General features: G+C 39.0%; 1 protein-coding gene across 4 annotated transcripts in view; it reads right to left on the bottom strand.

Moving 5' to 3' along the window:
* The window catches only part of ZNF565 (zinc finger protein 565), a 32252-nt gene that overhangs the window by 7936 nt on the left and 5951 nt on the right, over positions 1–18365 (bottom strand). For 2 of the 4 annotated variants that reach the window (XM_049622134.1, XM_049622136.1), the window contains exons 2-5: positions 14668–14825; positions 8249–8322; positions 4109–4235; positions 3319–3414 (exon numbers count right to left, since the gene is read on the bottom strand). In XM_049622134.1, coding sequence (XP_049478091.1) covers positions 3319–3414; positions 4109–4235; positions 8249–8322; positions 14668–14698 — 328 coding nt within the window. In that variant the 5' untranslated portion in view covers positions 14699–14825. Of the gene's footprint in view, positions 1–3318; positions 3415–4108; positions 4236–8248; positions 8323–10647; positions 10717–12317; positions 12405–14667; positions 14826–18365 lie in introns of all 4 variants that reach the window. The other 2 variants (XM_049622137.1, XM_049622138.1) reach the window with 2 other exon arrangements.

Genomic DNA, 18365 nt, shown 5'->3' with positions numbered 1-18365 from the left:
CTAAAATCAGTAGGCAAAATGTATATTCTCAAAGTATCTCCCCCCAAGATAATTACCAATTATAGATGGAAAAATAGTAACTTTATAGGGACAAACACGAGAGACACTACCTTAACCAAGTGATCAAGTTTAACACTACCAGTATTAAATCATGTTAACACCAAGTACTCTCCACAATAGTACTCATCAAAAGTATCAAGGTCACGAAAGACTGAAGAACTATCACAGATTAGAAGATGCTAAGGAGACACAATAACTAAATGTTACAGGGGATCTGGGACTGGATCCTAGGACAGAAAGAGAACATTAGGGGAAAATCTGACAAAATTCTAATAACATCTATATTGGTTAATACTACTGTACCAATGGTAATTTCCTAGTTTTGATAACTGTACTATGGTTATGTAAAATGTTAACATTCGTGGAAGCTGGGGGAAAGGCATATGGGAATTCTAACAATTTTGCTAGTTTTCTATAAGCCCAAAAATTATTCAAAATAAAAAAGTTAAACACTTTACTAAAGAGAAAAAAATTCTATTTCAGTCTTGAGGTAGGTAAAGAAACACAGTTTTAAGTACATTTTAAATTTATTATTATTTATTTATTTATTTAGTGAGCGCTCATACATGCAAGTGGGGCAGGGGCAGAGAGAGAGGGAGAGCAAGAACCCCAAGCAGGCTCTACACACAGCAAGGAGCCCTAAGCAGGGCTCAATCTCACTACTGGGATGTCACGGCCTGAGACAGTATCAAGAGTCAGATGCTTAACCTACGGAACCACCAAGGTACCCCAATTTTTAAAAGTCCTATTAAAGACTATTCTTTCAAAGCAATACGAAGTACAACTTTAAAATCATTTGAGGGTAGAAAGAGGGATAATCAAAGGTGAGCAGAATGGAAATAGCCAGAAATAGAAGTGAAGAACAGAACATATGAAATAAAATGACAGGAATAAGAATAGACACATTAGTCATTACAATAATGAGAATAGATTGAATCCCCTTATTAAAGTGCAAGAACCTTGGATTGATTCAAAGAAGAAACTCTAACAGAATCTTGAGTACATGGACACACTTCAAGCGGCTGTGACTTTTTAAAAAAAGGATACGCAAAGATATGTCATAATTTTTAGACCAAAAAAAGAGGGCATTTGATGGAATATCAGAAAAAATATAATTCAAGTTTTATACAAAAATGTAAAATACAATAACATTACATATAATACAAGAAACAGTTCTTAGAACTTCATAGCACAGTACAGAGAAAGTTAAAAGGACATGCAGATTTGAGCGCCTAAGTGGCTCAGTTGGTTAAGTGTCTGACTTTGGCTCAGGTCATTATCTCACAGTTTGTGGGTTCAAGCCCTGCATTAGGCTCTCTGCTGTCAGCACAGAGCCCTCTTTGAATCCTCTTCACCCTCCCTTTGTACCCTTCCCCAGCATAAATAAACATTAAAAAAAAAAAAAAAAAAGGACATGCAGATTCTAAATCATATAATCAAAACGATGAGAGATAAACAGAGAGGCATTTCCTTTCCAAGTAACACTAGTTTTAAATATATGTAGGGGTGCCTGGGTGGCTCAGTTGGTGAAGCGTCTGACTTCGGCTTAGTTCACGACCTTGCAGCTCGTGAGTTCGAGTCCTGCGTCGGGCTCTGTGCTGACACCTCAGAGCCTGGAGCCTGCTTCCAATTCTGTGTCTCCCTCTCTCACTACCCCTCCCCCACTCTCTTACTCTCTTTCAAAAATAAATAAACATTAAAAATTAAAAAAATAAATAAATATATGTAGAGAACATTTTCCAAAATTGGAACAACTTGACCTAGTGATGACATTGGAAGAGAAAAGTCAGTGGTAGGATTTCTTCTTTGGAAAATTCCTGCTAACACATTAATTCCATTCTCATTTAAAATATCCTACTGGCTGGTTCAGTCAGTATAGCATGGGAATCTTGATCTCAGGGTTGTGATTCCAGCCCTATGTTGAGGGTAGAGATTACTTAAAAATTAAATCTTTAAAATGAAACAAATAAATATATAAAATATCCTATGAGAAAGAAGGTAAAGACCTTTTTGTTTTGTTTTGTTTTGTTTTGAGGGAGAGTATGAACACAAGTGAGGAGGGGCAGAGAGACAGGGAGAGAGAAAAAATCTGTGCTGTCACAACAAAGCCTAATGTGGGGCTTGATCCCACAAACTGTGAGATCATGACCAGAATTGAGATCAAGAGTCAGACACTTAACCCACTGAACCACCCAGTCTCCCCAAAGACATTTTCATATGGTCAAAAACAGAATTTATGGAACAGACCTACACAAAAGGAAATTTTTAGGTGTTCTTTAGATAGAGAAAAAAATAATCCCAATGAAAATAAATAAATAATAACAACAACAGAGGAGTTGGGGGGGTAACTGGTAAGTATTCAAAGATACCAGTATTGCCCAGCAAGTGCCAATTAATAATACTTGATAACTTTTATTTAATGGTCATTACTGCCTGGCATTGTTCTGGGAATTTCACATTATTAACTCCTATAACAACCATAATAATTACACGAAGGGGGCTCTATTTTTATCTCATTTGCAAAGGAGAAAACTGAAGCACAGAGATTTTAAGCAATTTACCTAAACTCACAGATCCAGTAATTGGCAGAGCTAAGATTTGAACTCAATCTGATTCCCAAGTCAGTCCCTTAGCCATTACATGACCTTATCTCTCAAACATTTAGAGAATGAATTGCTGAATTGGGTAAAATGAGCTGTTTTAAGAAAATAAGTATTTTTAAAAAATTTTTAATGTTTCTTTTTGAAAGAAAGAGAATGAGAGTGGGGAGGGGCAGAGAGGGAGACACAGAATCTGAAGCAGGTTCCAGGCTCTGAGCTGTCAGCACAGATCCCAACCCTGAGCTCAAAACCACAAACTGGGAGATCATGACCTGAGCTGAAGTTGGACGCTTAGCCGACTGAGCCACCCAGGCGCCCCGAAAGTATTTTTTAAGGGATGAAGATGCTTTCAGGAAAAAGAATCCAAAGTACAGGTAAAAGTGGAGCAAAAGGGGAAAAAGGGAGCATGTTCTTTTTGAAGTGGGAGGAAAATATGCAAGAAGAAAGGATAATGGGGGTAAGGGCAAGGTTCCCTTGGGAGCTGAGGCTGACACAATCTCTGCTCTTTGTGTCTTCATGTCTCAGGCTGTTCTACAGTTTTCAGGACACCTTGGAGGGGAGCCTCTCAGTAATGACTTAAGTTACTGCTGTCAGTTGACTCACCTACTGGCTATTATCATTCCCAATGACCTCCCCCACTAGATCACCCCTCACTCACCTGGACACCATGGTCCTGTCATATCATTTGCAATCATCCAGGGTTCTCTCCCTTGCTCCAGTAAGGAAATGAGGTCAGGCTTAGAAATGGAAAGTCCTGTTAATAGGAAAAGAAATGGAGCATAATTGTCCTGTTCCAAAATTCAAACACAGTCCCTTGGTCACCAAGGAAAGAGACAATTATGAAGGAAGGAATGAAGGAAGGTGTAAAGTTTGTCCAAAGGACAGGAAGACAGAGGTGCTAATGGAACTACCCCTTTGCACATCCATAAACCACAAAGAATTCCCTTGGAAACAGAGAGCAGAAATTTAGCCAGAAACCTATAGGTCTCCCTAGAAATTCACTGTGAAGAAACCAGAAATTCCAGAAGGCTAGTCCTGAGTTATTTAGAGTAGATAGCTATGGTGGTCATTCTCCATTTGCCCTCTCCTCCCCACTCAATCCATTCCTTGCTCTGTGCCCCACACAGCTTACCTGGAGGGACTGTACTATCCTGGCTCTGTGGTTTCTCCTTGGGTTTGGCATATGGAAGCATCAGCAGAAGGCCAGTGGGTAGGATGAGAGAGCTCAGGGTATTTATCCTTCTCCCTCTCTCCTCTCACCCAGGAGTTTTGGAGGCAGCTACAGTTGCTGCCAGGCAGGCCCTTCTCCATGACTCTAGCTCTCACCATTGTCCAGGGGCAGTTTCCTCTCTTTACCTTTTCCTGCCAGAGGTGATAACAACCTACCACTGTTACAGTCCCTGGAAGCTTCGTTTCCTGTCTGGCCCTAGATTATATAACATCCTTACCTAGTGACACCAAGTTACTGAAGTTCTCCAGAGTCACATCCCTGTACAAGTTTCTCTGGGCAGGTTCCAGGCACTTCCATTCTTCCTGAGAAAACTCTATGGCCACATCCCTGAATGTTACCAACCCCTGAAATAATAAACCCATGCATTACTAGTAAATGAGAGGGCTTTTATTTTTTACATTTATTACAAAATTTTTCAAAAAATATACCAAAGTATACAGAGTAGTATGACCCCCATGAATCCATTGCTCTGCTTCAACAATTAGTAAGACTTTGCAAGACTTTTCAAATCTTGTTTTATTTCCTTTTTTTTTTTAACCCCTCGTGTATTTTGAGGCAGATCTTACATACCAAATACCAAACATCATAGTATTTTATCCATAAATACTTTAGTACCTAGCAGATTAGCCCTTTTTTTAAAAAAAGTATAACCAGAATATCATTATTATACTTAATAAAATTAACAATAACTTCCTAACAACCAGATCAAGTTTCAAATTGCCCCAATCTTCTCAAAAGTAATTTTTTACAGTTGGTTTGTTCAAATCAAGATTCAAATTAAATCCACACATTGCATTTAGTGAGTAGGTTTCCTTAAGTCTCTAGAATCTATAAGAGCCCCTCGAAACCCTTCAAATATTTTTATTGCTATTTATTTATTAATTAAAGAAACATTTGAATCAGTAGAATCTCCCACATTCTTGGCTGATTGCATCTTCATGGAACAGTTTAAAATGTTGCTTTACTTCCATACTTTCTGTGAAAAGGTAGTTAGATCTGGAGGCCTGATTCACATTGTTTTTTGGAGGGGCAGGAATATGTCAGAGGTGGTGCTGGGTACTTCCTATAGCTTCCATCAGGAGGCACATAATAACTGTACCATTTTTAATGAGGTTAAAATTGATGAGTAGGTTCAGGTATTGACAACCTGACTCATCCAGGAAAACGTCTGTAGGATAGAGAAGATATGGAGAAGGGCACTGTAGGAAGCAGGTGATCAAACAACCAAGCTATGGAGGAGTGCCTATGCCATGAAGGTAGTATAATAAGCACATTTATTTGGCTAGAGGCCTACATTCATTTCAATATTCCTGTAACTGGAACTAAAACCTCTTTCATACAGTAGGACTCTTCTATAGTCTACAAGGGCCTGGGAACGAACAAAATCTAGCTAAGTGGGATCTTACAAATAAACAAAATAGCATATACAAAATACACAGCAAACAAAAGCCTTGTCAATAATAAAGGCTTTTAAAAATGAATCCTTTACCCTTTCTCCATGGAGAGAGAGAAAAAAAAAAAGATAGGATCCAAAATGTCTTATAAATCTCTATCTTAAAATATAGGACTGGGATGCAGATTACTTAAAAAAAAAAAAAAAAGTAAAAATCCAAACCACAAAATTGGGAGAAAATATTTACAAATCTTATAACTGATAAGGATCCAGTATATATAAAGAAGTCTTACAATTCAACAATAAAAAAAAATTAAAAACTAAGCAAAGAATTTGATTTCTCCAAAGAAGATAATACAGATGGCCAATAAGCATATGAAAAGAGATGTTCAATACCACTAATCATTAGGGAAATGAAAATCAAAATAACAATAAGATGCCACTTCATGTCCTTTAGGATGGCTATTACCAAAAAAGACAAAATAACACATGTTGGTGAGGATGTGGAGAAATCAGAACACATTGCTGACAGGTATGTAAAATGCAGCAGCCACTTTGGAAAAGTTTTGGCAGTTTCTCAAAATGTTAAACATAGAATTATGTAGGTATAGAGAAATGAAAATGTTATGTCCACCCCAAAACCCTGGTATACACCAATGTTCACAGCAGCATTATTCATGATAGCCAAAAAGCAGAAATAACCCAAATGTCCATAAACTGATGAACTAAAGAAAAAAGTAAACTAAATAAACTAAAGAATAAAATTTGGTATAAAAATGAATGAAGTACTGATAAATGTTACAACATGGATGAAGCTTGAAAACATACTACATGAAAAAAGCCAGACACAAAAGAGCAAATACTGTAAGATTCTACTCAGAGGAAATCTCCCGAATAGGCAAATCCATAGAGATTTGTAGAAAAGTAAATAGAATAGAAAAGAAAATTAAATTAGAAAAGTAGAAAAGCAAATTAGCAGTTGCCAGTGGATGAGGAGGAGTGGTTGAGAGGGACTAATGCAAATGGGATTTCTTTTGGGGGTAATAAAAATGTTCTAAAATGGATTGTGCTGATGGTTGTAGAACTCTATAAATACACTAAACAGCACAGAACTTTACACTTACATGGGTGAATTTCCTTGTACAAAATTATATATACAATAAATAAAACTGTTAGGGGCAGAGAAAGAGGGAGAGAGAGAGAATCCTAAGCAGACTCTGTGCTGACAGCAGGGCTCAAGCCAATGAACTGTGAGATCATGACCTGTGAGATCATGACCTGAGCTGATACCAAGAGTCGGATGTTTAACCGCCTGAGGCACCCAGGGACCCCTCAGAGAACTCTGTTAATGCTGGCTATATTTATCGATAATTACCAGGTTAGAAATTAAAAGTGAGAAATTTAAAAATATTAATTTATTAATTTATTTAAGTAACCAATAATAAACCTGTTACATGTTAACATAACATACAATTTATGAAAAAAATTATTGTCAAAAAAACTTAATAGCTTTGTTTTACATTTTTGCAATCTCTTTAATGACTGGCTGAATAAAAGACACTTGGATTTTCACATCTACTTCTGCATTCAGTCTGTTGGGATAACATATATCATATAGCTTCTAAGAAACTCCATTGTACAGTAATTGGAGAGTATGAGTCAGAAAGGCAAATAACATGTTGGTATTATCTCTTGAGAGGGTGTCAGAGTCCTCCTGGACCATGCTTGGAGAACTGCTAATCTAGTGCTACACAATTTAACATGAATGATTTGAAAGCACATTGTGTTGAATGAAAAAAATCTGGTCAAAAATATAGAGTAAGATAACTTCACAAAAATTTGAAAACAGAACACTCAACAGTATATTGCTTAGTATGCATTCATATATGGTAAAACTATTATAAAAATCAAAGGACTGGGGGCGCCTGGGTGGCTCGGTCGGTTAACTGTCCGACTTCGGCTCAGGTCATGATCTCGCGGTCCGTGAGTTCGAGCCCCGCGTCGGACTCTGTGCTGACAGCTCAGAGCCTGGAGCCTGCTTCCGGTTCTGTGTCTCCCTCTCTCTCTGACCCTCCCCCGTTCATGCTCTGTCTCTCTCTGTCTCAAAAATAAATAAACGTTAAAAAAAAATTAAAAAAAAAAAAGGACTGATAAACACAAAATCGAAGGCAAGCATAACCATTGGTAGGAACAGTAATGCAGTGTGGAAAGGAATATGATCTGGGAAGGGAATATGGGATGCTTAGATAGTACATTAGTCTAAGTAATGAGTACATCAATACTTTTTTATTACTTTTAAAGTTTATCTATTTTGAGAGAGAGAGAGAGTGCATTAGCAAGTGGGGGAGGGACAGAAAGAGGAGGAGAGAGAGAGGATCCCAAGCAGGCTCTGTGCTGACAGGGCTCGAACCCACAAGCTGGGAGATCACAACCTGAGCCAAAGATGGATGCTTAATCAACTGAGCTACCCAGGCACCCCAATACTTTATTATTTTTTATTATTTTTTACCCCATATACATGTTATAGATATGTTTTTATATATATTCTTTGGTAGTATGAAATATCTATGATATTTATTTATTTATTTTTATGATTTTTAAAGATGTAAAATTTAAAAATAAAGGAAACCACCTAGATTAATGGAAGAGATCAAGGTTATCTCATCTTTGGTCCCACTCAACCAGGGTTCTGATAAAGGGGGCTCTCACATTTCTTATAAGACAATATATTTCTGCTCCACTGTTGCTCTGGTAAGAGCCATGTGTCAGTATGTCTACACTGTTGGAGAAGAGAGAGCCACTAAGGGAAGTGGAACACCATCACCCATCCCTGGAATGGAGGAACTGGGAACAAGAATGGGGCTCAGTGAGATAGGGAAGTTTCAGGATAAAGAACACAAATCATGTTCACATGATTTGAAAGGAAGAGAGATTATTTCAAGGATAGAGGAAATTTCAGCTTACCTGTGCCATGGCTTTCAGAACTACCTGGGCTGCTCTGATTTCTTTAGATTCTTCTCTTGGACAAGTGCAGAGTCCTGAAAAAGCAGCGTAGGGGGGAAAAAGGGGAAATCTCTCATAAACTGAGCTTGCCTGAGCACTCCTAAATAGACGACCTTAACACAACTGTACTTCCAATGTCCTGCTCTGCTTCCCTTGTCCTCCCCCTTGTCCCACCACACAACACTAATATCAAGAACTACAGAGTTGGGGCGCCTGGGTGGCGCAGTCGGTTAAGCGTCCGACTTCAGCCAGGTCACGATCTCGCGGTCCGTGAGTTCGAGCCCCGCGTCAGGCTCTGGGCCGATGGCTCGGAGCCTGGAGCCTGTTTCCGATTCTGTGTCTCCCTCTCTCTCTGCCCCTCCCCCGTTCATGCTCTGTCTCTCTCTGTCCCAAAAATAAATAAAAAAGCGTTGAAAAAAAATTAAAAAAAAAAAAAAAAAAAAAAAGAACTACAGAGTTAACAAAACCCAGCCCCTCTCTAAACTCCGGGGAAACTAAAAAATGGATTCAAAGAAGGTACGCTCCAGCACTCACATAGAATCCAACCACCTCAGCAGGAGGGATTCCAGCCTGAACATTCCCCCATCTTGCTGATGCTAATCTATACCCTACACGGGGACTAGTTGGCTCCCACCTGTTCCAGGCTGATCTTCCTCTACAGCTGCTGCAAAGAGTGTCAAGACTCAGAATTGCTTACTTTATCCTCTAAAGATGAGGACAGTACCCACAGGTTACAAACATAGCATACCTGTGCAGGCCAAACCTTGAGAAAAAGATATCCCTAAAACTAAGTCTTCCCACTTCTCTGAGCTCAACAGGCAAAACCTCTTGGGTACTCCTTTGGCTCTACTTCCTCCTTCTAAGTCTAGAAAGGAACACCACCTACACCAGAGGCCTCATCAAAGACTCCAGCCCTGCCTAGACTCACCAGACAGGAGCAAGAAAATCATAGTAAACAGGGATCTGACAAGCACACCTGCATAGCCAGAGTATTGACCTGAATGGGAGCTCAATTTATAGAAGCCTCTTGGGCCAGCACTCCTAATCTTCCATCTAAGCCTTCCCTACTGCTTTCCTGCAGAATATCACCTCTAGTATTTGTTAAGGGTGGAGTTCTATGGAAAATGGCCTGTACCTCAAAGTAATGAGAACTCAGGTGTTTTTTTTTAAGTTTATTTATTTTGAGAGACAGAGAGAGAGAGAGAGAGAGCGAGCGCATGCGTGCAAGCGAGCACGGGGGAGGGGCAGAGAGACGGGAAGAGAGAGAGGATCTTAAGCAGGTTCCAAGTTGTTAGTGCAGAGCTGGATATGGGGCTCGATCTCGCAAACTGTGACATCATGACCTGAACTGAGATCGAGTTGGACACTTAACCAACTGAATCTCCCAGGTACCCTGAGAACTCAGGGGTTTTAAGGAGGATAGTAATGCTGGTTCTAATCAGAGGTGCAAGAAGCTTCCCATGGTTTGTGGGTGGGGTGGGTGAGAAGGAAGACTAATTTTCTCAATGCAGTGGGGTCAAGGAAAATGTCCTCTACATTGTAGAATGTGAATTGGGACTTCAAAATCAGAGAATTTTAATAGGCAGAAGAGGTACAGAAGAGTATTCTGATCTATGAATAAAAGTGACAAAAATAGTGGACCAAAAGTATATGGTGTATTTGGGGAGCAGAGAATAATTTGGAATGACTTGTGTAGTTTGGGGAAAGGTCTAGACTAGTGCTGTCCACCAAATCTTTCTGTGATGATGGAAATCTTCACATCTGTACCCTCAATAATTTGGCATTAGCCACATGCACTAAGTATGTAAAAAGTGTCTAGTAGGACTGAGGAACTGGATTTTTCTCTAAATTTTTAATTATATTTAAATTTAATTAGTTTTAGAATCTAGAGGAAGTTTATGCTGGAGATGACATCAGGGGTTGGAAAATGAAGGCGAATGAGTGAAATAAAATAACAATGAGGACAAAGACCAGGCATCTTCATCACTGTGACTGGCACCTGCCATGCTGTCTGGAGGAGAAGGGTCCAATGACTACTAACTGAATATATAAATGTTTGTTTTTCACCCATTAATGAATGGAAGACCACTGAAGAATTTAAAGAGGGAAATGATAGGGTCAATATGGCCAGAATATTTTATTGGAGAGGAGTAAAACTGGAGACAGAGAGATCAACTGAGAGGTGCTTATACTTTTGCAAGCAAACAAAGGACCTGATGAAGGATAATGGCAGTGAAGATAAAAAGGAAGGTATAATTTCAAGGTGTACAGAAGTAAAATCAACAAGCTCTGGCATCTGATTAGATATGGAGATGGAGAAAGAGGAGTCAAAAATTCTTTCAGATTTACTGAGCTCCTACCTCAATTGGCATGGTTCTAGGTGTGAGGAAGATAATAAATCCAGTCCCTGTCCCAGTGGATCTCACATTCTAATGGAAAGAGACAATAACAAATATTGATATACTGACGTTGATACTCCTATTTATGTCAGGTGGCCCAAATTCTATGTAAAAAAATTAAGAAGCGTTAGAGGATAGGGAGCTTTGGGGAAATGAAAGGTGGCCTGAGAAGGCTTTTCACTGAGAAGGTGATATGTAAGCACCAAGTGAGTGGAGTGATAAATGCAGGTATCTAAGAGTACAGGGAACAGTAACTGCAAAGGCCTCAAGGCAGGAGCAGACTTTCTTTGATTAATAAAGGGGATTAGGGTGGCTGGAATGGAGTGTGCAAGAGAAAGTCAGCAGCTCATTTGGGTGACAGAGGTGTCTGGAAGCTGATCACATGGGGCTTGTGGGCCACTGTAAGAACTTTGCTTTTTATTCTTGAATAAGACAGGAAGCCATTAAAGATTTAAGACAAGGAATGGCATACTCTGATTTACATTTAAAGGGATCATGCAAAGAAAGTGAAGGAAGAAGACAAGGGGAGGGAAGCAGGGGGACCAGTGAGAAGGTAGGTAACTGCAGTAATCCAGGCAAGGGGTGAGGGTGGCTTGCATTAGGGATGGTGGTGGTGGGGGGAGTGATGAGACCTGATCAGATTAGACATTCTCTGAAGGTAGAGCTGATGGGATTTGTTGATTTTAGGTATAAAAGGGGGAAAAAAAAAAAAAAAGGAGGAAGAAGCCATAATGATGCTAAGGTATTTGGCTTGAGGAAATGGAAGTATGAAGTTGTCATTTTTTAACACAAAGAACCCTGAGAGGAGCAGGTCTGAATAAACCAATTATGAGTTCTGTTTCAGACTCTAATACTTGAGATTATTATAACATATCACAGACACAGTGGGCTCTAGCTGTGTAAACTTCCAACAAGGCAATGTTAACAGAAATTAAACTATGTGTGTCCTCTGATGAAGCAATTCCACAGCTGAGACTATCCAAAAGATGTGTGTGGGCTACATGATGGAGACACTGCTGACACTGGAAACAACTTGGAAAAGAACTTAAAAAGGAGGATTGGTTAAATAAATAAGTTACAATATATCCACACAGTGGAACAGCCACACACTGTTGCCATAAAATGAACACATATATTTGTTGGTGTTAAGATGTTAAACAATGCTGGACAAAAAAGGTAGTTAATGAAGTAGTATGTGTAGTGTAATCCTATTTTTATAGGAAAAATATACATATGTTCTATATATGCATGTGTGTGTGCACAGAAGATGGACGGAAAGAATTTTCAATTACGTTCTTACATTTGTCTCTGTGTGTATAATTACAGGGGGAATCTTGGTTTTTTTCTATATTTTCAAGTTTTCCCTTAAGCATATGTATTATAATCATAAATAATTTATACCTTCCTCTTTGTTCAGGGGGGTGAATTATAAAAGGAAATATGAATGGAATGATTCATGAGTGACAGTGAGGTGTTTTTGGGGAACTTATATGCTGAAGGAGATTGATTTTCTCTATAGTTCTACAGCCTTTTAGGGGCTTGTTCTCAAACAATAACTTAAAGCTCCTGACTGCCCACAGAAGTGAGCTTTCATATGAAAGCCTTCCATTTTTGTTAGTCTGCTCACTCACCTGTGCACAGACCTCTTGTCAACCCTCAATCCAGGATATCCTCCTTGCTCCAAAGAGAAATCACATTTAATTTACAGAAGCAACTTCCTACACACACAAAAAGAAATGGGTCTTAGCCAGTGTGGCAGACATTAATTTAATTACTATTATTTCCCCATTATTCAGTTTTCCTCTCCTTCTGGGTACATAGATGACATGTTCCAGACTCTTGCAGTTAGGCAAGGCCAATAACTGGTTTTGGCCAATGGAATCTGAGCTGCGGTGATGTGTGTCACTTCAATCTGAGGCACTGACAGGACTGCATAATTCTCTAGTTTTTCTATTCCCTGATGTGTGGCCAGGGGGACCATGTGTTTCAGATAGTATAGCTATAGATTGGTGGAATCTACTTTGGTCTGGGACTCTGCCTACATGGATGCGTGTGGACATCCATGGGGACGCCTGAGTGGCTCAGTCAGTTAGGTGTCCAACTTTGGCTCAGGTCATGATCTCACAGTTCATAGGTTTGAGCCCCGCATTGGGCTCTGTGCTGACAGCCCAGATCCTGGAGCCTGCTTCAGATTCTGTGTTTCCCCCTCTCTCTGCCCCTCCCTCGCTTATGCTCTGTCTCTCTCTCAAAAGTAAATAAACGTTACAAAAAAAAAAAAAAAAAAAAAAAGTCAGAGGAAACTTCAGAAATAACAGAGCAGAGCTGTTAATTTCCAACTCCATACACCTCAAAGGGATTTTTCACAAACATACAATGTGAAACACAAGGCCCCAAAGAGAGAGATTATGAGTTATAGGCTAAGTTGATCTTGACCTAGCAAAACCATGCTTCTCCAGATCCTACCATCAAATCTTTGTACAATTCTTCTGAGCAAAGTTTAGCCATCCATATACCACTTGGTGAAGCTTGAAGCTACATCTCTGGATTTTCTCTATCTAAATTGATAGACATTCTTATTCTTTAGGGGCCAGAGGTCCCACATCACACAGGGACTGGGAGAAGTTGCCAGGTCATGAGAATTAGACATATAGAGGTATCTCCACCTTAACATTAGTAATCTATTCCTAAAAAGCAATCATTCTGTGCAAGAACTCTAACCAGAGCCTTTTTCCCACTATTTAAAATGTGAAAAATATAATGCATCACATTTTAACACAAAGCACCCAAATAATTTCCTAAAACATAATTGAACACACAAAAAAATCTACATATAATAAAGTATTGTATTAGGGGCGCCTGGGTGGCTCAGTCGGTTAAGCGTCCAACTTCAGCTCAGGTCATGATCTTGGGGTCTGTGAGTTCGAGCCCCACATTAGTCTCTGTGCTGACAGCTCAGAGCCTGGAGCCTGCTTCAGATTCTGTGTCTCCCTGTCTCTCTGCCCCTCCCTGGCTCAACTCTGTCTCTCTCTCTCTCAAAAATAAATAAACATTAAAAAAATTAAAAAAAAATATTGTATTAGATTGTAATTTTCTTAAAACATTACTTCTTGATCACCAATTATTAACAACTAGTTGCTCTGAGCATCATGAACATCAGCATATCCCTTTTGTTAACACACCAATATATGTACCTGTCAAAATATTTGCATGATTGATGTTTTATTAATTGTATTTCTTTTTTTCTTTAATGTTTATTTTATTTTTGAGAGAGAGAGAGAGAGCATGAGTAGGGGAGGGATAGAGAGAGAGAGAGGGACAGAATCCCAAGCAGGCTCCAGGTTCTGAGCTGTTAGCACAGAGCCTGACACAGGGCTCTAACCCACGAACTGCAAGATTGTGACCTGAGCTGAAGTCAAACGTCCAACTGATCGAGCTGCCCAGGCACACCCTTATATGCTATATTTTAAATGATGTATTGAATTTTATTGATGTAAACATACATTTCCCCAGTATAAACATCAACCAAAAATCATGACAATGAGATGTATACATTTTCAGGCAATATTCAGTTTTCTGAGTAAGACAAGAGCAGGGAGTTTAACTAAATGAAAGATTTCTATGAAACAGTAATTCTAAGTACTCACAAATTTAGTAGTAATATAATAGCTAATAACAACATAAAAATGTTGCAGGTATGGTTAAATGGAAAAAAAAAGGTTACAAATGTGCTCATGTGCTCCTATCTGTAAAATACACAGATACATCAATACAGAAAATATAGACAGACAAATTACATGAAAAATGTCTAGGAAGTTTTGTCTTTAAAGATTACTTTGGTTATTTCGGGCTGTGATCTTCAATGTTCTTCATTTTACTAAAGTGTATGTTTTTTCAATAATTATGTATTAGTTTTTAAATTATTTTTAAGTTCTGTTAAATGTAAGCTATCCCTAAGTAGCAGATAAAAAAGAAAATACTTACCTTTTTTTTTAAGCAATCTTCCCTTGAACATAAAATAATAGCTTAGGATATTCTAAAAATAGTTGTATTTTCACAGAATCGCTTTTGTTTTTGCTTTGTCAGCTCCCAGTAGTTGCAAACTTCTTGATTTGGTAACTATATTCATGTATGCTGTAGTCCTGCGTGGAAAAGAATGAAAAGTCATTAGTATATTACATATATATATATTATGTATAATGGTATATAACAGTGTGTAACAGTGCTTCCTTTCAGCTCTTCTTGCCAGATGAGTCTATTATGCTTCTGTACCTGCCCCACTGTTCTCTAAACAGCTACAAACTTAGCTTGCCCCATTGGTCATACTTTGGATTTCTGATGATTAGAATGATGAAAACTACAAGTCTTGGGGTGCCTGGGTGGCTCAGTTGGTGAAGTGTCTGACTTCGGCTCAGGTCATGATCTCATGGCTTGTGGGTTTGAGCCCTGCATTGGGCTCTGCACCGACAGAATGAAAAGCTTGCTTTGGATCCTCTCTCTCCCTTTCTCTCTGCCCCTCCCCTGCTCACTCATGCTTGTTCTCTCTCTCTCTCTCAAAATAAATATTAAAAAAAATATAAAATTTAAATAAAAAAACTGCACGTCTTGTATAGGACTCAAGAAAACTAATTTACCTCCACAGAGCTCTTACGAGATCAGTTTGACTTAGACATGGTTAATATGACAATGGTCAATAATATGGTCATGGTCATGGTCAATAAGACAATGACTGTTCTGGTCACACAAGTTATCTCCCTCTTATGAATTATCACAGCATTACTATCAGGATAAAATAGTGCTCTTTATCATCCTTTACTTTGAATATCTGTATACTACTTTTGTCTCACCTATTATGTTATTTGCACTTTAAAAGTAAATAAAGACTATAACTTTTATTTTTTCCCTTAAGTAATCTCCACACCCAACATGGTGCTCGAACTCACAGCCCTGAGATCAAGAGTCGAATGCTCCACCAACTAAGCTAGCCAGGCACACAGAGACTATGACTTAAAAAAAAAAAAAAAAAAATTTTTTTTTAAGTTTATTTATTTTGAGAGAGTGAGAGAGTGAGAGAGAGAGAGAGTGGTGTCTGGGAGAGGCAGAGAGAGAAGCCCAAGTAGGCTTCATGCTGTTGGTGAGGAGCCCAACACAGGATTGCAACTCTCAAACCATGAGAGTATGACCTGAGCCGAAATCAAGAGTCAGATGCTTAACCAACTGAGCCACCCAGGAGCCCCGAGACTATAACTTTTAAAAAGCAATTTGTCTCCCTGAGTTCTAGATTAGGATTTTGCACCTTTGAAAATTCTTAATAAATTTCTAATGTCCCAAAGGAATCCATTATAAAAATATGTGAGTGGTAGGGGCACCTGGGTGGCTCAGTTGGTTGAGCGTCCTACTTGCTCAGGTCATGATCTCGTGGTCCGTGAGTTTGAGCCCCGCATTGGGCTCTGTGCTGACAGCTCAGAGCCTGGGGCCTGCTTCAGAATCTGTGTCTCCCTCTCTCTGCCCCTCCCTCACTCATGCTCTGTCTCTCTGTGAAAAAAAAATAAACTTGAAAACTATGTGAGTGGCATGCACAAAAACACTTTTGGGAATAGCTCATAACTAAATCATAGAAATACAAATTCTCTTTAGTAGGCAAAAATGAAAAAATTAGGGTTATCTTGATAATGAAATACTAACGTTTATTTACTTTTGAGAGACAGAGCTCAAGCGGGGAGGGGGAGAGAGAGGGAGACACAGAATCTGAAGCAGGCTCCAGGTTCTGAGCTGTCAGCACATGGCCCGACGTGGGGCTCAAACTCAGACTGTGAGATCATGACCTGAGCCGAAGTTGGACACTTAACCGACTGAGCCACCCAGGTTCCCCCATGTAATGAAATACTACATAGTGACTATAAAATACAACATTACCATGTAATACATTATTAAATAATAAAGGCAGGTTACAGAATTTATACACAAGTGATACCCCTCTATAAAAACCCACAGAAAAATATTTGAAGTATATCCACCAAAATATTAAGAATATTTATTTCTGGATGAAGGAATTTTTAGCAAATTTCTATTTTTACATTCACCTTATATTTTTCACAAGAAAAATCATAAAAATATTGTTTCCATTTAAAAATAAATAACCAGGGGCACCTGGGTGGCTCAGCCACTTAAGCTTCAGACACTTGATTTCGGCTCAAGTCATGATCTCACAGTTTTGAGACTGAGCTCTGTGTGGGGCCCCTGCATTGAGCTCTGGCACTGGGTACAGAGCATGTTTAAGATTCTCCTTCTCCCTCCGCCCTTCCCCACCGTGTCTGTCTCTCTCTCTCTCTCTCTCTCTCTTAAAAAAAAAACAAAAAACAAAAAACCCCACCAAACCAAACCAAAAATAAATAACCATAGTTGTAGATAGTATTTATTTTCCTGGTAGTAGAAAAAATTAGGAAATATTGAGACAACGTTTATGACATGAATGGGATCAAGAAAAGAAATTAGTGTGATTGAAACCAATAACAACTAAAAGTTCTTTAACAGTCCTTTAAATGTTGATTCATATTTCTTGATACATTGGTATAGCTTCATTATCAAAAATATTCTGTGAATGACCAATTTTCAAGAAAGTTCAAATTAAATAAAACAGCATATGTAAAGTAGAAAGAATGGTGCCAGACACACAGCGAGCTTCTCCATTCAATCACTAATTAGAAGATTTTTGGGTAGGATCTTTGCAAAACCTGAGCACTTTGTAATTTATCATTTTGTTTATGACATCCTTTTCATTGTTCTCATTAAAGCTTTGTAAGCACATTGTTTATTAGCTGGATGAATATAATAGATGATGGAACATTCCTCTTCTCTTTCCCTACTGTTGGGTGCAAATTTGAGACATCTCAAAGACTATTATCAGGTATTATTATCCTTGGTTTTAAATTTTCAGGGGTCATGAGTATCTTTGAAAATCTTCTGGAATATGGCACCTAGGTGGTTCAGTTGTGGGCGTCCAATTCTTGATTTCGGCTCAGGTCATGATCTCAGGGTTATGGGATTGAGCCCCTCATTGGGTTCCATGCTGAGTGTGGAGCCTGCCTAAGATTTCCCCCTCCCCACCAGAATTGGGTCGTCCACCCCCAATTCATGTGTTGAAGTCCTAACCCCTAATGTCACTGTATTCGAAGACAGGGCCATTGTGGAAGACACACCAGAGCTTGTTTTTTCTCTCTCTCTGTGAAGATACAGCAAGATGGTGGACAACTGTAAGCCAAAAAGAGAGCCCAACTAGAAACTATCTATGCTGACATCCTGATCTCAGAATTCCAGCTTCCATAACTGTGAACAGTCTCAGCTGATCAAGATAGATGTCAATATTGGGGCGCTTGGGTGGCTCAGTTGGTTAAGCGTCGGGCTTCAGCTCAGGTCACGATCTCGGGGTCCGTGAGTTCGAGCCCCGCGTCGGGCTCTGGGCTGATGGCTCAGAGCCTGGAGCCTGCTTCTGGTTCTGTGTCTCCCTCTCTCTCTGCCCCTCCCCCGTTCATGCTCTGTCTCTCTCTGTCTCAAAAATAAATAAACGTTAAAAAAAAAAAAACATTAAAAAAAAAAAGATAGATGTCAATATTGCCTAACGTGATACACAGAGTCAATGGAATCCTTATCAAAACCCAATGATATTATTTTTTGCAGAAATA

This window comes from Panthera uncia (genome assembly GCF_023721935.1).
Source record: "Panthera uncia isolate 11264 chromosome E2 unlocalized genomic scaffold, Puncia_PCG_1.0 HiC_scaffold_19, whole genome shotgun sequence".
NCBI lineage: Eukaryota > Metazoa > Chordata > Mammalia > Carnivora > Felidae > Panthera > Panthera uncia.
The sequence above is the reverse complement of the archived record's forward strand: the minus strand, read 5'-3'. Positions and strand labels throughout refer to the sequence as shown.